This window comes from Odocoileus virginianus, chromosome 2 (assembly GCF_023699985.2).
Source record: "Odocoileus virginianus isolate 20LAN1187 ecotype Illinois chromosome 2, Ovbor_1.2, whole genome shotgun sequence".
NCBI classification, from domain to species: Eukaryota; Metazoa; Chordata; class Mammalia; order Artiodactyla; family Cervidae; genus Odocoileus; species Odocoileus virginianus.
In genome coordinates this window covers 18,209,712-18,231,176 of record NC_069675.1, presented here as the reverse complement: position 1 = coordinate 18,231,176, position 21,465 = coordinate 18,209,712, and the positions used below count along the sequence as shown (strand labels likewise).

The window sequence follows — 21,465 nt, the reverse complement described above, 5'->3', positions numbered from 1 at the left end:
CTACATGTTAAGGAAATGAAGGCACACAGCAAGCAGGACGTGGGGCTGCTCCTTTGACAAAGCCAGGTAGAGCAGAATTCTGATAGTCTCAACTTGCGAAAGCCAGTCATGTTTTTGACTGGCTCCACTGACAACTGAGGGAAATTAATTCTTTGGATTTAACTTACAAAGGGCTCACTGTGAATCAGCTGGGTTCTTATGTAAGTGTGCCCAAGTGTCCACAAGTTCACAACACCAAAGCCCAGGTGAAGACTGTGGGTGGGGTGATTAGGCACAATGAAACATAAATTTTTAGACTTCAAAAAATTCAGGGAAAAATATTAGGTATGCTCCCATGATCAGAATGGGTATATAGCTCAAGAGATACAAGAGAAAGATTAAAATATAAACTCTTTGTGATACAATCACCAATTATCTTGGGGTCAAAAAACCCAAGCAGACTATTTAAGCCAACAGATACAGCTGCCAAAGCAGCCGCCTAGTGAACCTGGCCTTCCAAAGGGAGGTGTAAAAGGCAGATAGGTGTATGACAGGGACCTGCCCTCCTCTGAACAGAAACAAGCGTAGGAAGGCAGACAGTCCCTGATTGGGGGAGGCTCATGGGAAATTTCAAGGTAGGAACAACCATCATCACAGTAATTTGATAACCTCCCTCGCAGCACTAACTCCATCTGGCAGACAGTATGATGGTAACAAGTAACTGAGAAAACTGAATTATGCAACTTCTACTAAGTATCTGTCTCCATCAAAAATATCCTTACAAAAAAAAATGTTGAACAATTAAGGAGAAGAGGAATACAGAGTCCAAGGAAGCTGATAAATCAGAAGGTGATCATCTCTCTACATTAATTGATTCCAACTCTCTGAGCCTAGGGTAATTATACCTAGAGGCTCACAGAGGACCTGCTGATTATAGAAGCACTGTCCATATTTAGAGACATCAGAGAGAAAAGAAAGAGATTTCAGAAAACTAAAAGAGGCCAAATGTCGATTCAAAAGGGACAAAGGATTCTAACACTACAGAAACTAAACTTGGTACTGACAATTGAAAATTCTGCAGAATGAATGTTTAAACATGGGATTTTCGACATTTAGGAAAGAAACCAATGACTACCAGGAGGCAATATGGTGAAAGTCACGCAGTCTTGACCGACTCTTTGTGATCCGATGAACTGTAAGTCCATGGAATTCTCTAGGCCACAATACTGGAGTGGGTAGCCATTCCCTTCTCCAGGGTATCTTCTTAACCCAGGGATTGAACCCAGGTCTCCCGCATTGCAGGCGGATTCTTTACTAGCTGAGCCACAGGCAGTATAGGTTTGTGAAAAACAATCCATACCCTACCAACTTTGTCATATTTAAAGTAGGGTTTCCAGCAAAGAAATGTTGCAAATAGAAGGTATTTTGATCTTAGATAAGGTACAGGCCAAGAGTTTCAAGATTTCCTTGTGGAGATGGAGCTGATATGATGTTAGTTGAGTAACTCCAAAGAAAAACTGAAGATTGTGTTCAAAGTCATTTCACAGGTAGGTCTTTGGTGCTAACAAGGCCCTGTCCTTGGTTCTGTACAATTTATTCTAGGGCAATGATTTAGATGAGGACATGTAAGTTACGCTCATTTAATATAAACTGAGAGACACAGATAAAGTATGAGGTCACATCAACAAGATTCAAAAATATCCCAACTAGCTTGTAAATGGTTGAAACTGCTCAGGGTAATTTCTTGTCCAATCCGACCTTGCATTTGTGTCATTAAAAAAAAAAAAAAAATCAAATGTCCAAGTACAGAACAGATGAGAACCACCTAAGAGAGCAGCTAATGCAAAAAGCACCAACTGGTTCTAGATCCTTATAAACTCAGTATTAGCTGAGAGTGTATAATCCAAAGAGCTAACACCCACTTAGGCCACACAATAGCAGGGCAATGATCAGACCAAATTCTGGAGTATTCTGTTTGTTTCTAGGCCATGCATTTACATAAAAACCATAACTATTTTAAGTGTATCAAAAGATGGAAAGACCCAACAGAGTTCTAGAAATTATGTCCCCTGGAGAGTGACTAAAATGTTTATTCTCGTAGAAGATTTAGAGAAATTGAAAATCGTTTTAAACATGAAGGGCAATTTTTTTTCCCCCAGGAAGAAATGCAATATACCCTATCTTGTTTCAGAGATCATGGTGGAGACACGACTGGAATCTACATGGAGGAGAGTTGGGGTCAAAAAAGGGGAGCGCATTCTAAAGATTATGGTGCCCACGTGTGGAATGTGACACTTCTGTGTGAGTGACCTCCTTGTCACTGGATGACCCAGACAAGGGTGGTACTGAGAGCGCCCGGAGTGTTTGGAATCATGTGCCCTAGAGCTCCCAAGGCTGCACCCACGTAGCAGCTGGACAATAAGGAGTATCCTGATGTATAATGAAGTGAAGGTGAAAAGCAGAATAAAGGGCAGCTCTTCTGCAACTGACTGTGTGTTTACATTAAGTACACTTTTTTCCCGTCTTTCAGGTTGCTAAGGCAATGACATGAACAGGAATGAAAAGGATATTCAATCACATAATGTGCTTTGACAATATCATATTAGGCTCTGAAAAAACACAGTCTTCCATGTACTCACTGTTTTTGCACTGACAAGTTCGACAACCATTGTGATCGAGTTTGAAACCATAAATGCAGTCCTTCTCTGTCAGGGTACAGTTTGATAACTCCCCACATGCAGGTGGATCAATTGTGATGTAGGTTGGTTCTAATAACAAAGAGAGAGAGAGAAAAAAAAAAATCAATGAAACATATGATTACCTCTTAAATGCTATTCAATCTTTGAAATCCCACACTATGGTAAGTTATAGGAAAAAACCTAGTCAATAATTTTCATCAGATCCTAAATGTTTATACCTTCATAAATGTTGTTAACCCCTGAAAAAGAAATATTTTTATTTAGATTTTTGAAAATCCGACCCTCTTGTTCTTTGTGTTTGAGCAATTTATACATTGGGTACCTTCTATAGAAAGCTGGCAAGAAAGGTTAAAATGAATTTAAACTTTTAACTATTCTTCTATCTCCTCCTGATGTTTTCTGAGTTTTTTAAATAATAGTCAGGACACAGCTTCCAACTGTCAATTATCTCACTCTCCATTCTTTAATACTTCTGACATCTATTTGAGTTTTTTTTTTTTTTCCAAGTTACTAAATCAGAGATGTTTCTGACACTTTAAAACATCTAGATTTCTTTGATCTGTTATGTGACACTCTGTCAATTATTACAGATGACAGAGCAGATAACATCAGCTATGGGAGCTTATACTCAGGGCCCAGGGCTTATGGGAGTGGGAGTGAGACACGCGCATTCCGGAGGAAGAGACCGCAATCATCCTGGGGTGAGATGCCCAGAAGAAACCAAGGCCAGAGGCGAGCTTGACTTCCCCTGCTGTGCTAACAATGAAGAACTGCTCTGGGTGATAGCGGTAATCACACACTTATATACAAAGTGCATTACCTATCTACATAATGTCCAAGGTGCTCTTCATAAATGCTTTCGCATTTTAGATCACAGTCCAATGAGATGGGTGTTACCATTATCCCTATTTTAACAGATGAGGAAATCTAGCATCCTAACTTGCTCAAGGTCATGGAGTAGGTAAGTGGTGGATCCCAGATTCCAATCCAGTTGTTTTGGCTGTAGGGTCACATGCTCAGCTTCTGAGTGATACAAAGCGCCTCACAAGGGTACCTGTTTTGCAGTGACGGATAATGGACGGTTTATACAACCTCAGTCCATGGCGAGAGTGCTGTCCAAGGGAACAGGGACAATGACATATTTACGTGGCCTCTTTTCAACCCAAAGATGCTATGAACTTCTTCAGAGTAAACTAGTTTTCACAATATCTTTGGGAAGCGCTAAATACAGAATGTCTCTAACCTATGTTTTCACAAACGGAAAATATGAGGTGCAGAGAGGGTAAGTAGCTTATCTGAGTTTACATAGCAACCCAGCAGCAGGCTGTGAATAGAACAGAACAGAGGTTCCTGACCTCCTGTCCAACAGTCTATCCATTAGTCCACACTGTCTTCTCAAGTTTCATCTCCAGTTACCATGGAAGAGAGACCAAAAATAAGTGTTTTAGCTGCCACTGCTAAGATCAAGAGTTCTACGTTTTTATCCACCTGCTAAAAGAGGCCAGTGATTCAACTCTTCACAGGTGGTGAGCACTAGGACTTTGTTACAGAGATGCTTTCATCAGCATTCTCCCAGCAAAAATACATATGAAGACGGTGTAGCACATTCTCTATTTTTATTACAGCACAGTTGAAGAACATCTCCCTGAAATTTTTATCTAATTTCTGCTGCTGTAAAATTTCTAATTTTCTTCAATGACTTAAAGTATCTGTTTTGACGGGCAACTATAAATATCAAAAAGTGGTTTAATTTTCAGGCGAGTTTTAAGAATTAGTGGATTAAATACAGTAGTGTTGCTTTCCGCTCTTAAATTTCCTGTAAACACTGTTGACCAGATGCTTTCTCTATCTATCTATGTCGCCCCTTGTGGCATTGTGGTGACCTCAGTTCCATGACTAGGGATCGAACCTGTGCCCCTGCATTAGGAATGCAGATTTCTTAACCGCTGGACTACCAGGGAAGTCCCACACCTTCAGTTTTTAAACCTACAGGCTTTCCTTTATCACTACTCTTCCTACCCATCCAAGATAACTTTATATCAGCCTTTAGCCATAAGACTGCTGAGGTTTTGTCAAAATTATTCTAACCACAAATATAAGATAGAGTAGGGGACCAGCGTCGCATCTGAGTAAACCACATCACAGATAATCCCATTGAAAGACAAGTCAGGTCTACATTCCAGAGAGTTAAGGATCAGGGGTGGTTTCTAAACTCTTTGTCTATTGCTTCACTGAATGGCTTATGCGTAAAGAAATGTCTTGGGCACATCCACACAGACCCAAAGCTTGTATTCTTTACTGATATTTAAGTTTCTGAGAAACTTCTGCCTTCAGAAAGTGTATGATGGAAAAATATATACCTGGGCAGATGACACTGACACTGAAAATGCAGAATAATCCCAGGGCAGTATGGGGTTTTACTTTCAATGAGTTTTAGGGATTTGTTAAGAAAAATGGTGATGTACAAGTGTATCATTGGTGATGTGCATCTTATTTTTGGTACATAACCTGACTAATGGATGAGATGAGGATTGTGATCTGTGGCTAGAAAGTAAAAGAAGAAAAAAAAAAACAACAAACCGCGGCACTGAGGATGAGAACTACAACACCGACTCTAACAGTCCCACACTTTATCCAATGGCTGCATCTGCTCGGTAGTCAGGTCTCAGGTGTCTATCAAGCACACATGTCTCCAGGACAGGAAATACATCCAACATGCCTCCCTATAACATGCAGGATAACACCTTCAGCTCAGTTTACCAAATGAAAAAAAAAAAAAAAAAAAGCATAGAAGGGCTATTTAAGTAGGTGCTGGTTCAACAATGCTGCATTGTAAATATTTTAGGCAAAACAAGTCCTACTGAGTGTCTTTCAGATTTTGACAATGTGGCAGAATGTAAAGCAGCAAAACATGATTTTGTGCCTAAAATTAATATTTCCCCATTCATCAGAGATGTACATCAGAGGGCAGAAACTGTAAAGCACAGGACTCTCAAATTCTGACTCCCTCAACATTTACTATGAAAACACAGAAAAACTCAACAAAACCATTTATTCAACAGAACTTATTTACTCTAAACCTATTCAACTGCCCCTCAACAGATTAGACTGAACACAACACTCACTGTGATATGTTAAATACAGGCAGATGTCTAAATTATTTTTAAGAAGCATTTTAACACTAGTCATTTCATTTTACTACATTAAACAAATAATTACTGTTTTTGTTTTCGAATACAAAGTGGAACAAATTTTAAAAGGCTTATGAGGGTGGTGGCGCATGTTTATGGGGTACTTACTGCTGCTGTCCTTTGTCACTGGAGTAACTGCTGATTTCTAACACACACACACACACACACGCCCGCTTTCCTGGTGGCTCAAATGGTAAAGAATTTGCCTGCAATGTGGGAGACTGGGGTTCAATCCCTGGGTCGGGAAGATGTCCTGGAGAGGAGAATGGATAACCATTCCCGTATTCTTGCCTGGAAAATTCCATGGACAGAGAAGCCTGACAGGCTGCAGTCTGTGGGGTCGCAAAGAATTGGACATGATTGAGTGACTAACATTTTCAATAGACGCATACAGGTAACTGCTAAGTCACTTCAGTCGTGTCTGACTCTGTGCGACCCCAAAGACGGCAGCACACCAGGCTCCCCCGTCCCTGGGATTCTCCAGGCAAGAACACTGGAATGGGTTGCCATTTCCTTCTCCAATGCATAAAAGTGAAAAATGAAAGTGAAGTCGCTCAGTTGTGTTCGACTCTTAGTGACCCCATGGACTGCAGCCTACCAGGCTCCTCCATCCATGGGATTTTCCAGGCAGGAGTACTGGAGTGGGGTGCCATTGCCTTCTCCATACAGGTAACTAGCTGTCTCCTAACATTTTATCTAAATTCAAACATTACGGTCTAGTTCCTTTCAGCATTCTCTCAACAATCCAGTGCTCAGCTTCCCACCATGTGAGGCCATCTCTATTTTAGAATTCCGTAAGAACAATATTACAACAGAAACATGCAACTATAAATTGTCCAGCAGAATGCTGATGTTATCATAAATGAATCTGAGTCTGCTTTCAGTCCAGTATATTAATAAGTAATCTCAGAATTGGTCTTATTACTAACATCAGGGTTAATGTTTTGAGAATGAGGTGCTGTGAAGCTACTGAAACCCAATTTCTTATTCTGCATAATGAACTCTGAAGTGAGACATATTTGATACCATCCTGAACTAGAGTATCTCAAATCAACATGTGAAACATGTACAGTCCTTAGAGAATAACCAAGAGCTGGTTAGACTTTTTGTATAGTTTCAATACAAGGAAGTTCTTGGTGGGGGAAGTGGTAAGTTTGAAGAATCTAGAATCATGTTATCATGGTATGACTGTTTCTAATCCAAGTAAACAAAGGAGCTTGAGGAAATGTCTGTTGGGCTTGTTAGAGCATCTGAAACTTGTGTACTGGGAACTGTTATTTCCCAGATAGCTCAGTGGGTAAAGAATCCGCCTGCAGTGCAGGAGACCCTGGTTCGATCCCTGGTTGATATCCTGGAGAAGGGATAGGCTACCCACTCCAGTATTCTTGCCTTGAGAATCCCCATGGACAGAGGAACCTGGTGGGCTGCAGTCCATGGGGCTGCAAAGAGTCAGACACAATTGAGCGACTAAGCGCATTAACACTCTTTCTTTAGTCTATGCAACAGTGCTCTGAATATGGAAAATATCTGGATGGGGCATGGCCTGAAGACCAGATGATTCTCATTTAAATCCTATCTTTCAGTGCTCTTAGATGGTCGTGGTTGTTATTCAGTCACTCAGTCCTGTCTGACTCTTTGTGACCCCACAGACTGCAGCATGCCAGGCTTCCCTGTCCTTCACCATTTCCCTGAGTTTGCTTAAACTCATGTCCATTGAGTCAATGATGCCATCCAACCATGGGGGTAAAATACTGACATGAAATGCCAGAGAGCATATGCCTTTCTAGAAGGATGATGGGTGATGCTGTGTCCTTGGAGGGTATCAGTCGAACAAAGACTAAGACTTCTGGAAACATCAATGTATCTGCCTGTTGTGTGAGGCAAATAAAATGGTGTTCCTTTAAATCGGTTGGGCAGAGATGTCTTTAGTGGGCCTCTTCCAGAGGCAAGAAATGCTCTTGGATCTCCTTATTTAGGAGAATGGGAAAATGCTTGCACAAAGATGGATTTGGCAAGGAGAAATTCAATCAAGTACTGCTTACAGGATCACCCTGAAATTCCATCTCATCTTGTATTGAATCAGCTGAGGAATTAAAGAAATACCTTAAAGTCCTCCAAAGGAAGAAGGCTTGAAACAGCAGGAATTCATTGTCTTTGGCTACAACTATTTCTAAAGGGAACCCTGGAACCGCTTCTTTGTGGAGAAGAACTCTAGAAATATTTTCTGAGCCTAGAAGCAATAAAGAACAAAAATGGGTGTTTGTTATGTCTATATCCATTTGCTGTTTCCTACCCTGCATCTGAGTGGGAATCTCTATTTTCCTCGACTTGTCCTTTTCCTGAATGGTTTTAAAAGACTTTTCAAGTACCTATACCTAACACTGTCCAGAAGAGCTATTTTTTACAAGAACCCTTGGGACTGTGTCAGGAGTGCAGATGTTTAGCTACCAATTCTTATCCTAAGTCTCAGAAAACAAAATTCTGGAAAAAAAATTATTATAGCATGCAGTAACATAAGCAAACACATATCAGTTCTTCATTTTATAGATTATTAAAATTTCCTTCATATCCTGGGAAGTCCAACAAACCTCTTATCAGTAAAAACATTTTCAGGAAAATAATCACATTTTTCAAGACTTAGCCACAGACACTGAGTTTCTGAAGAATGCCACCACTATTCTGCACTGAAGTTCAGGTATTTCCTAGAAGCAATTTAATCCACTCAGTAAAGATATTAAGGCACTGTGATTGCAATGAATTTGGTTAAGGGTATAAAGTCGAAATAAAATATTATTTTTAACGCCAAGGCCACAGCACTAGACCATAAAGTAACACACATTCATTATTCAGGAGGTATAAATGTATTAAGCAAATCAAAGCTCTGAACTTTCTTGCTTCTTATTTTAAGGAAAAATTTCCAAAAGGAGGAAAGGGAATTAAGTTGAAACCCCAATCCAACCTTTTAAGGTCTTGATTTAAAGTTTTAATATCAGTCTTATCATCATCATCTTGGATAGTTCAACATGTTTGGAATGACAACAGAACAAAAGGGAATGTATTTTGACTACCAATTAATTAAAAATGTGCAATGATAATGTGAATTTGCTTCTGGAACAATGTATATAATCACTGGTCTTTTAAATTTCACATAGATATAGCTTATGTGAAAATGTTCATAGATCCTTTTTAACTTGGTGTCTAAACTGTGTTACTCCACTGAGTGCCTGGTTTTGAATAAACACAAGGTTCTTCTCATTACCTTGATTACTACAAGCTGTTTATCTTGCAAATAATACTAATTAGCTCCACTGAGAAATGTGGGAAGCACTCTTTCTGATTAGCAACCCTGGGAAGGCTGACAGCCCATTAGTTGCTCTTGAGGATGGGTAAGTGATCCTGGAAAAATACACTCGTGTAAAGCATACAGAGCCAGCGTGCTTAGGACCGTATGCAGCACTGACTCTATCAGGAGGATAAAAGTTAGCTCAGGCTCCAGATCCCAACTGTCTCCAGGTGCGCGGATCCCTCCCTGAGGTGTGCTCTGGGCGAGCGGCAGGTCTGGAAGGCCTGGCAGCGGCCTACCAGCATCCTAGATTCCTAAAATCCATACAAGTGCACACACAGACAGACACACGCCAAGAAAAGTCTTCCCGGGAACAATCTCACTATAGGTAAAGGAGTCCTCTACGGCAGGTATGTTCCCATATTTCTTTTATGAGTTAAAAAACTTTCATATAGAAGTGATAAGATAAACAAAGCTAATTCTTATCTGTCTCATGACTTCTCCTTTGAGGATTTACTAATGATTTGCCTACCTTATGGAGCTCTTCCATATCAATACACAAGCCTGCTTATTTGATTGTGGGAGACAAAGATGACTAATGATGTTGTCTTTTCAGACCTAATTCAGGCATTTTCTTCCTTAAGATTTTTTGCCAGGGTGTGGTGGGGTGTGGGGGTGATGGTGGCTGGACTTGGTTAAGCCATGTGAACATCTAATAAATGGGAAAATTCCAAAGCTTCACTTGGTTTATATGGCCATATATATCAGTCCTCCTTATAGTTCACCAATTACTGGTAGCCTGTCCGGGATCATAAAACTGGAGATAAAGCTGGCCAAGTCAGAACTGAAGGAGCTGTTTACAACAGCTAATCTGGTTTACTGTGTCATCATATGTCATTCTGTTACCACAGCTGCTTTTCAAATGTGACCATAACTAGTCAGAAAACCATTCAAATAAATCAGCAAATTGTTAACATAACTGCAGCCTGGGAAGAGGTATAGTAAAGATGAAATATTTCCAAATGAAGTTAGAGGGGAAAACTCTATTAATGCAGACGATGAAAGAAAAAAAAAACAAACTGAGGATATAAAAATTCCCTAATCTGGAAGTGGGAATTTCCATGGGGTATGAGTGTGTATTTAAGAAAGTCTAATTAAGTCATGGAAAAAAATCTCCTACAGTTGGAGTTTTCAAATTCTTTCAGCCACCGCACATTTAGTTATCCTTTTTTCCTTTGTATATATTTCTCATAACAACACCTACATCCTTGTAATTTCTTGAGTACTTATCTCAGAGCAGTTTCTTTATTTTAAAAATGAATGGTGTGAAAATGTTCCCAAGACTTGTATTATTTTATGGGCAGATAGGGAAGCATTATATTTACTTTAGGCCTATTTATTAACTTTGTATTCTTTTTCCAAGGAATCTTGGCTGTCAGTCATGTTTTTCTTCCTTTACCAATCTCACATTTAATAGGAAAAGACAGTACTATGATTATGTGATTATTAAAAGACCACAAAAAGAAAAAAGTAAAAAAAACCTCTAATTGAGAATGGGATATCTTTTTCTAGGAATTCAGCTTGAGAGAATTCACAAAGTGATTGGATTCCAAGAATAATCTTTTATACTTGTCTTATATTTTATCCTTATATATATTTTTACTGTTCATTTTCATGGAGACTATATCTTGGTAAGTTTTAACTGGAAAGAATGTGCCATATTTATAAGGACATGTGTATATGTGTGTCTGTATATTTTAATAGCTATATTGAGCTGGGAGGGGGTGTCGGATGTGTCAGAATTCTGGTATCTCACCCCAGTCCTCTGGGAAATAGCTCAGGTCCAGGGGGGGAGGATCTTGCCATTAGGGGCAATGGTTTATTCAGTGTTTACAACTTCAGCATTTAACACAGTGCTTGGTCCACTGGAGTGCTTAATGAATGAACAAAGAGGACAAAAAGACATCTGACAACTGAAAGTTGGGACACATGTTCTGAGAAAGAGCCTCATTCAATATTTTCCTCTACCAGCCGAATCTCTCATTTCCTAACTTTTGCAGGATTGCACGGTACGTTCCTTAGGATCCTCATCATGGCCGGATCTCTTGCACATAGCAGATACTCAATAAATAGCTCTGCTGAAGTAGCAAGCCAGATCAGAAGTCTGCTGCCAACAAAATACACTAATAACAATGAAAATTAAATGTACATCTCCAAACCCAAACAGTCCCAAATGAGATACTCAGTAGCCTATGAGTATCTTAAGCATCTTAAGCCTATGAGTATTTAAGCCTATGAAATGCTTAAATTATGATCCGCACCTTTGACCTAACAAGGCCCAATGATACACGGAGCACTATAGAAGGCCTGCCTTCAAAATGCTGAACATAACTTGACCCCCAAATTTCACTCATCTGGGGAATTCACTCTGTGATGACCTCATTCCTTGATGGTGCCGAATGAATAAAGCGTTATTAACATAGTCTCAAAAATAGCTGGGCACTCCGCTCAACCCCGCGGCTCATTTCATCCTGCATGAAGGATGGGCGCTCGTGCTGAAGGCTCAGCCAATCTGCCTCCTGATTAAGCACAGTTGGCCAGGAATTAGAGGGAGATAAGGGAAGCGGGCAGGTCAGGATGCACAAGTGTTGAGGATAGCATCTTGGTGTCGGGCACACTCAGTGGAGACTTGAGCATCACTGCTGAGGGCCTTCAGCCTGGCAGGTGTGAATGAGGCTGGCCTGTGGCAAGCATGAGGATAAAGACATCTGGGGAGACAACTCAGCGCTTGCAGGGGGTGGGGAAAGCTGCTTCCCCAAGGCAGGAACCTACTGGGGGAGCAGGCTTTCTAAGAGGTCTAAAGGCAAGGTCAAAATTCCAGATGGAGGTTCAGGAAAAGAACCCAGATCAAAGGTAGGTCACAAAAGGTCAAAATAACAGCAACTGGGTCTCAGCAATGAGAACGGAGCCAGGAGCAAAGAGGTTTTGAATCTGAGCCATGACAATCAAGTACTTCCACGTCCACTGACTTCTTTTCCTCATCCTCTCCCTCCTTATGATCTGGGTCTCAAGAGAAGCAATGCCAAAGATATGGGCTTGGGGTTAGAAGGCTCAGTGTGAGTCTCTGTTCATTCATTACCTTACATGTGATGATGAACCTCTCTGGACTTCTATAAAGTAGGAATTTCCCCTATTTCTACCTCACAAGATCATTATAAGACCCCAATAAGATCGTAAAGAGGGGACTATTCCGTAAACACAAAGGGTGACAAAAATATTACCTGTTGCTATAATTATTGTTGAAATGACTATCTGGCCGGCTCAGAGTCAGAAATGGTTTCAGATGATGGCTTGGTAGATGAATTACGAGCCCTTTTGCAGGCCTCAAATGTTCAGCTGATAAATAGTCTGACAACTGGCTTGGCATTCTGAACACTGTCCATTGTAACTTAAGCATCATTTCTATCTCCACTGATAACATGAAAAGCATCTGGGTCGTGGGTGGGTCCATGACATCCTTTCATATGGTCTGGTAAGCTTTGGAGCGTGTTAGTGACCGGCCACTGGCGCCTTTCACATTTGCTGAGCTGCAGTCTGAACATCATTGTTTCGACTTTTGACTGTGTCCATGGTGTCTCGAAGAGAAGAGAAATCTCTTCATAATCAGTTTATCCAGTGTGAGCTGAGACAATGCTCCTGTGTGCCTGGCTGACCCCGCACTTCCTCTCTCATGATGGGGGCCTTGCTGGATCTTCGGGGATGAGGGTAAATTCATCAGAGGACAATGTATACTATTTTGGTATAGCTTTGCCAGTAGTCCTGCCATTCTCAAGTTGAAAGAGGGTATGTAAGTCCCAACTCTAAAAGATGTCTTTGATCAGCAAATTTTAGTTTCAGTAAGTCAGTGATATGAAATATATCCATATTAAGAGACAATTTAACCAGTAGTTTCTTAATAATAGTTGGGGGGGGTAGTTGTGTTTCAAATAATAATGTTCTCAGTGTCTGCCACAACAATGTGGAACACCCCTATTGAATTCCTATGGCCTAAAATTTCCCTGGAATCTTTTTAAAACTTGGTTCCCAAAAAGCATGAGAGTCATAGTTTTGAAAAGAACTAAGCTTGCTGTCCTCTCTTAACATGCAAGGCCTGAGGCTAGCCCCAGCTGACAGTTTATTATCTCTGAATATTTTTTAAGCTTCACTAATAAAATAAACACCCCTGAATTGCTTTAAATGTAAGCTGATTTTCAGGGCAATAGTTTTCCAACTTGGGGCTTCCCTGGTGGCTCAGATGATGAAGAATCTGCCTGCAATGCAGGAGACCGGGTTTGATCTCTTGGTTGGGATGATCCCCTAGAGAAGGGGATGGCTACCCACTCCAGTCTTCTTGCCTGAAGAGTTCCATGGACAGAGAAGCCTGGTGGGCTACAGTCCATGGTGTCACAAAGAGTTGGACATGACTGAGCGACTAACACATATAACTTTCCAATTAAGGTAAAAAAGAATACTATTCCATGTCTTCCTACAGATACCCAAACTATGGGTGGCAGGACCACAGTGCAAGGTGTCGGCACAGGCAATGGTGGGCACCGAGCACAGAAACAAGCATTAAATCTACTCTGCTGGATCCCAAAGCAGACCCAAGGCAGTCTCAAATTATATCATCGATGACGCTGTTTAATTGCTATGTTGTGTCAGACTCTTTTGTGACCCCGAGGACTGTAGCCCTCCAGGCTCCTCTGTCCATGGGATTCTCCAGGCGAGAATACTGGAGTGGGTTTCCATTTCCTTATCCAGGGGATCTTTCCGACCCAGGGATCAAACCCACGTCTTCTGCATTGGCAGGCAGGTTCTCTACCATGGAGCCACCAGGGAAGCCCATATCATATATGTATATGTAATTAAAGTGAGAAAACGAAGACCAAGGTAACTTTTAAGGAGAGAGAAGACACTGCAGCCAGGGATGAGGCCCTGAACACGTGCTGTGACGTCCTGCCTGGCTGGGGAGGTGGCTCCCAGACTTCAGGCTCAGTCTGCCCTAGTAGCCAAGGTGGAAAATCAGACCCAGAGCACCACGCGACTCTCAGGGTCCCCCTGTTGGTCTTAGAAGGTTCTTGGGGATTCTTAGTCTCGGTTCAAGATGCTGCAAAGTAAAAGCTGGAGCCTTGAACCAAATCTTATTTTTGACTCACAGCAAGTATTAAATTCTGTGGTCCCCAGTGGTCTGGACCCTTAAACTGGGCTCTGTTTCAGGCAAGTGTGATAAATCCAGCTAAACTCTTAGATATGAAAATAAAATTCACTTGATTGGTAAATAGGCATCCTGTAAATATACATGGCAAGTGAAAATCTGGTCAAACTGCTAATAATTCACATCAAATTGAAAAATGTATAATGTGCAATGCATCACCATCCTCTCATGTTTCTAATAAATTTCAAAAAAGCACTAACGGTTCCTTATTGCTTATCTTGTATCAAACTTGGGTCAAACTGATGGTTATGACTCCTCGATCAAGATCTGATGTTGCCAAGTCCCCTGGTAACAGCTGTCCCAGCCTGCACGATGATGGAGAGTAAGCATGTCAGGAGTCTCAAATGGAGAGGGTGACAGGTGGGTGTGATCCAGCTCCCTGTCACCTCAGCAACCACCTGTGATGGGAGATCCATCAATGGGCAATGGATGCTCTTTGACAGACAGCTTCATTCCTTTCGTCTGCTTTGCTATTTTATAGCAATACTGTGGCAGATATTTTATCCTCAACAACTGGACAGACACAGCAAATACTTCAATAGGGTCTCTATAAACAGTTCATTCCATAGCTCACCATCTCTAACCCTCATGTATTAAATGATGGAAATCACTTTGCTCATTTTAAGGTTAAGACTATACCATGAGACAGTTTAAAATGGCACAATATATATAGGGAATTAGTCTAATAATTTATTTGAAAATAAGTCTGAATGGAGTACCTGCAATCCCACAAAAAGTTGAATAGATCACCATTTAAATACATGCCTCTAGCCCCCAGAAGTCATATAAATACTATGCGGTAAGTGGATTGATTCTTTTTTCCAATAAACACACCAGGGATTGTACTTACAAATAAGTGTTATTGCTAAAAATGCTCACTTTTGGGGGTCATATGCTTGTACTAAAATGCTGCTCATGCTAAAATTCTATTTGAAATTTCTCTTCGGAGTTGCTGCCAGAGGAGATTACTCTGTCATAGAAGACAGAGTGCTTGTATTTTACTGTCACTTTTTGCTTCCTCTGAACAGTTTTTCCCAGCTAGATTACCCAGCCTTTCCATCAGGCTTAGGTGTGAATGTCTTTGGCTGTTTCTAAGGGCCTAATAAAACCTCTGAAGTCAGGGGTTTACAAAGCTAAAGATACTCAAAAGGATGTGTTGCAAGCTGTAACGTCAGTTTCAACAGAGAAGCACCCAAAATACTCTGAATGACCACACTCCTGCAGTAGCTGTACAATTTCCCCATATATCTATCTTGAAAGGAGAAACACTTCACTTGGATATGTAAACCTTGGTTTGTTTAAAAATGTCATTATGTTTAAAAATAATTTTATTACTTTATGGTTGGACCTTGTATGACTGGAAACAAATAAACGAGCTTCCTATAAAAAGTGCCGTCAGGGCTTTAAATACAGACGTGCCGAGACTGATCTATTCCTTAGAACTGAGGCAAACAGTGAAAGAAGATGAAGATGAGGATGGTAACCTAAGACAGTCTAATCAGCCATGGCTAGTAAAGCAGGACATCTCTTGGAAAGGCAGACAATGTGATCACCAGTTAAAATATTAAATTCTGTTAGGCTGACAAAAGCAGAAAGGAAAGCAATTCTGCTACTTGTGGTCAATGGCTGTACCATGAAGAAAACAGAATCTTTCTTTTTAATGTCCACAGGCCTTTTCTGAAGGGCATGTCTCTTAATAACCTTCATTAACTTCTGTTTGGGCTAAGAGTTGTCTCTTTTCCAAAAAAAGTTTAACACAGTCTCAGTAGAGATTGTGTTTATTTAAGCTTGTTGGAAAAACATTCCTATCATTTCAAGAATGACTAAATATTTTTCATTCACATAGCTGGCATTCCAGACTATGTTTTCCTGCCTCCGTTGATTAGATGAAAATTAGCAGGCCCAAGTCTGAACTATTAGATTCGATGATTATCTTAGTAGGAAAATTATGAGACTTCTGGCAACAATGCCCTTTTAGGGATGGGAAGTGAACAGCAGAGGAAGCAGAGAGGAGCCAGCCCCTTCCAAGACCATTGCTACAGGGAAATACTTAAGAGCAGGAACTGCCGAAGGCTGGATAATCAGAGACAGAGGTTTCTAATCGAGTGTTTCAGAATCAGCTCTGAGCCGTAACATTCTAAAGTTACCTGAAATACCAAAAGCTTTTTTAAATTCCCAGAGAAAAACCAAAATACTATGATATTCATTCATGAACAATTTTGGATGCTTAGGTTCAAGGCCACTGATGTTGACACGAGGTCATCTGCTATGCATTTGTTACCTTGCATATGACCTTATTTGGACAAGCCAAAAAACACACTGTGCTATATTTTAATCTCCATTTATGGAACTAGCTTCCAGGACACTTAGAGTTAAAGGATGAAAGAACATGCCTAAGAGTCTTTCAGATATTACGACTATTTTATTATTCTTGGCCTGCTAATAATAGCTGAGTATATGGCACTGAAGCAATATCACCCATCAACTGAGTTTTGATCCCTGTTATGTACCAGAACATTAATATCATGTGACCTGTGGCATCTTTGACTTCACAGACTCTGGGGTCAGCCAAACTATGTCTGATTCCTTGCCACAGAAGCAGTAGCTTAATCATCTGAGATACTGTTTGGTGAGGAAGTATTATGGGCAGGGTTGGAAACATTTTTTCTTATTTCAAGGAATTCCCACCCAGATATGTGCCTGGTACAGACTTTTCTGGCAGGCCAGTAGAAATCGCATTTGAAGGGTGTCTTGATTCAAACTATATCATCAGGATTTATAGGGAAGAATATAGTGCGCCCATAAAATTAGGATTGATGATGAGGAAGACAGTCTATTTGATAGTTCAAAAACCTCCGGCTCTTTAGAAGAGTCCAGCATGTGATCTATCCAGTGTGCTGATGCTGAAGTGGCTTACTAAATCCACAACAAGGTCAAGGAATGCCTAATGTCCTTGCTTTAAAACTGTCCCAAGTAGGACAAGGATTTCCAAAATAAGGGATTCAAGAAAGCCAGGTAAGCAGGAAGAAAGCCATTGCCTGGTTCCATCCTAAGTCCTGAGAATTAGAAAGAATCGACAGGCAGGGAATCAATCCTATTCTCCCACTTCAAGAGTTGGTTAAGTCCAGGTTAGCAAAATTACAAGGCCTGTTTGAAACTCAGTTCAGTTTCAGACAATAATTCTGCAAATAACATTCATTTAAAGTTTTCAATGACAGAAGAACCTTTTAAATACCGAGGTAGGTAGAGTAACATGACAGACCCTCACACATCCATTACTCAGCCACAGCAATCTGTGACTATTTGATTTCCTGAGTGAATCTGGAAACGGATTTTACTTTTGTTTCAGAGAAACAGAAATAGTAGAAAGGAAAGCACCCACTGTGATTGGAAAGTACCCAACCACAAGCAGGGAATTCGTTTACTAGCAACTCAAAGCCTAAGACTGAATGCTACCTAGTAAACTATTACCTATGTTGTTTCTAGTTCTTGAAAAGTGAGACTCTTGGCATTGGCTCTGAAATCCCCAGGATCATGGAAATCGTCAACTCCTCCCAGCAGGAAGACTCTGCACACACCGGGCCTAAGGTGCACTCAGGTCATAACAGCCACCGGGGCAGGGTCCAGCCACAGCCCAAGATGAGACAGCAGATGAGATCTGACATCAAGGCTCGCCAAGGATGATGAAATCCTTATCTCCTGCATCAGGTCACAGCCAAGCTGGCCTCACAGTTGTCCACACAGCCTGCATTTTTCTGTTGAGTCATCAGGTCATGCCATTACATCACACAGCCAAATTCCCCTCCCCAACACCTTATCTTACCTTTAATTATACAACAAACAGTTTTGTTTTTTGTTTTTTTGATAGAAAATGGCACTCTGTCCTTAGGGTATCTCTGATGTTAAGAATCAACCAAGACAGCATATACCTTGCATTACTGGGAAATAAACAAGCAAATTATTCTCAATACCTAAAAGTGATATTAAAAAGTCTAGCTGAAAACAAGATAGTGGCCCCTATACATTCTCAAAAGCAGGTCGAAAAGCAGCATGTAAAACGTGACAGTGAGCATTAGCCTTGGAGGGTCTGGAGGAGGCCCAACTGAACTCTGTGATTCTGGACTGCAGGGGATGAACTGAGAGAGGATGAACTGCAGTTTACAAACCAGGCTTGGAAGGCTGTCCCTGGGAGGGGATGGAGAGCTAAGTGCTCATCATGAGGGTGAGCGGCCAACCTGAGCTAACTGGTCAGCTCACCTGCAGCCATCTGGACCCTGTGTGTGCCAAACACACTTCATCCAGTACACTGGTTCCTGTCCTCAGAGCACACTGTCAAATATAAGCATTTAAACATTATTCTTTCAGCAGCATCTGACCTCTTTAACAGCACTGGTTGAGGAAACCCCAGATCAGGGTCTGCTGCCTTACTCCAGGCTTTTCCTCACTCATTCATTCATCAGCCATTAATTAACTACTTTTCAGCACCTACTTTACATGTCAGGTGCCATTTTAGGGATTCAAAAGCATATGGTAAAATCTTAGCTCATGGGGGACGTAGCCTCTTTCAGGTTACTGGTCAACCCAGAGGACGCAGAGCATTCTGTCTCACAGACCATATTCCTGTGGGGTCCACAGCCAAGGCGCTGTGGATACTGCTCTGCAACTTTCAAGCTGTAGGAACTTGGGCAAGTCACACAACTTTTGAATTCTGGGTTCTGCAATCACAAGTTGGGATGGCAGAACCTGCCACAGAGGGAAGGCGTGAGTGTCAAACGGGCTGATGCTCTAAAGCACTGAGGTCTGGCTCAGTCAGTGTGCAAGAGGCAGCAGCTGCTCTCATTAAGGGCTACAATAAGACACTGCGAATGGTGCTAGACGCTGAGAAGACTCAATTCTGCTGCCCTTCTTTTTCATGTCTTGTTTGTTTTTAAGACAATATGGACATATCCCCCACATGGACGCTTAAACTGCAAACTTTACATGCTGTTCTGTGTATTTCCACTCTGGTTTTTCACAAGGGCCAAAAACCAGAAATAATGTGATTGATGAATAAGAGGAGAAACAGAGAGCCAACAGAACAAAACCTAAGGACACATTCACTTACAGAATAAGATGGCTTATCTGTGTACCTGAATTGGCTGTTGACACTAATTTGCTAAGACTTAATCATGAGAGTGCTTAAGTGCCAATTTAAAAAGCACTTAGGTACTTGTGAATTGAGGTAGCTGTCAAGTTAACAGCCTAGTCTTTAAGCGCCCCCAAGTTCACATCCCCAGTCCTCCAGGAGTAACCAGGCACATTATGTTGTAATTTGGAAGGTATGTATCTCTAATAACATCAGCAGTCACAACAAGGTTTTTTCCTCCCTACAGGACCTAACACACCCTATTTGTTGATGCAGTAATTTATTTAGGAAGAATTTAAACCCACAATCCTTGTGTGGGATCCCTTTCATCAAATTTCAGACCCTGACTATGTACCTTGGGATTGCAGCTAATAAGGGTGAGGGCCAACCTTGTTATGCAATTGTGCACCGAGGAATTTACTGTGTATAAATTGAATAAATACCAGTGCTTCTATTTTCCTCCAAATAATTCTGGCTGATTATTCATTAAACAACACCACCTTGATTTTTTCTTATTTTGTCTAATCCTTTTGGCTCTTCTGAAATCACTTAAAATTCTATTTAAATAGGCTACTGAATAACTGTTGAGAAAAATATTTTCAAATAGTTTCAGGGTCTTTCTTGGATCCTAAAAACTAAGTAGTAAGATTTATTTGCCTTGCATAATTTTGTAAGTTTATTGTTTTTAATAAATAAGTTTACTATTATTCATAAACAATAAACTTTTACGATCATTATCCTAAGCTGTGCACTGTTTTTTGATCCCCATAGCAAAAGAAGAGCATCGCTGACATCACGGACACGAATCTGAGCAAACTGGGAGACACTGCAGGACAGAAGAACCTGGCAGGATACGGTCCACGGGGTCACAAAGAGTCGAACACAGCTTAGCGACTGAACAACCACGACCAAAAGAATCTTCCGGTCTTCTGAAAACATCTTAAAATCAGAACGTTACTGAAGAGTAAACACAATCTTATACGAAACCCACTACTTAACTGACTTTAAGACAAAAACAAGAAACAGAAGGCAAAGTAGTTCTCCAAGAACTAGACGATGGATCTGAAAGGCTGGGGCACAAGACGGACAGAAAGGAACTGAGACCTGCAGAGCCTAATAGCTTGGAGTAAAGATGCCAAGTCTGGTGGAGGGGACAGCCTGGACGTGAGGTCTGAGAGGCAAATCGAGGCTGAGTCTCAAAGGTGTCCTTCCCCCAAGGTCCTCAGATTCAGGAGATCACAGGGAATAGCTGTCAAACTGCAAATGCCTTCCTCCCTGTCAACTGACTTCCAGGTCTCCAACACAGGGCCAAAAGCCAGAGATGGAGAGAGATATAAGGGAGCTAGAAATAGGGGCATGAGGACACTGAGATGACCTCTGGGAGCAAGGAAAACAGACACAGAAGTAGCTGAATCGGACAGACTGCAGTTGGCTCCAGCTCAGCCACATGTTGGCAACTGACCTTGCAAGAATTTACCTAAATCTCTCCAAAACCTAATTTTCTCATCTCTAAAATGGGATCATAAGGCCCACAGCACAGTAGTGATGTGAGGTTTAACGAAATCAGGTACACATAAAAAGCACTTATCCCACAGCATCTGAATGTAGACATTCCTTTTTTTTTCCTCTGGCTTAATTTAAAACAGCCAAAACAGTTTCTTTGATGTTTACTAGGAGATGTACTTTATTTATCTTTGTGTCCAATGTGGTATATGGATTACGGAAGGTGGTTAGTACATTTTTTGGAATTAATGACTGGTTCAAACTGTCACTTTTCTCAAATAGTGGAAGATAAGATTACAACCTGACTCAAATGTTACAGAGACCAAACTCTTAAGTGATCAGACTAACATCTCCTTCCTACCTAAACATCTACATAAGAATAAATCAGTTTTCTCATATAGACTTTTTTTTTTCTTCTATTCACCACCTGC

General features: G+C 40.9%; 1 protein-coding gene across 2 annotated transcripts in view; it reads right to left on the bottom strand.

The window, feature by feature from the left end:
- Positions 1–21,465, bottom strand: part of CRIM1 (cysteine rich transmembrane BMP regulator 1) — a 205,040-nt gene that overhangs the window by 50,996 nt on the left and 132,579 nt on the right. For both annotated transcript variants that reach the window (XM_020910060.2, XM_070476803.1), the window contains one exon: positions 2,619–2,747. In XM_020910060.2, the coding sequence (XP_020765719.2) occupies positions 2,619–2,747 (129 nt within the window). The remainder of the gene's footprint in view (positions 1–2,618; positions 2,748–21,465) is intronic.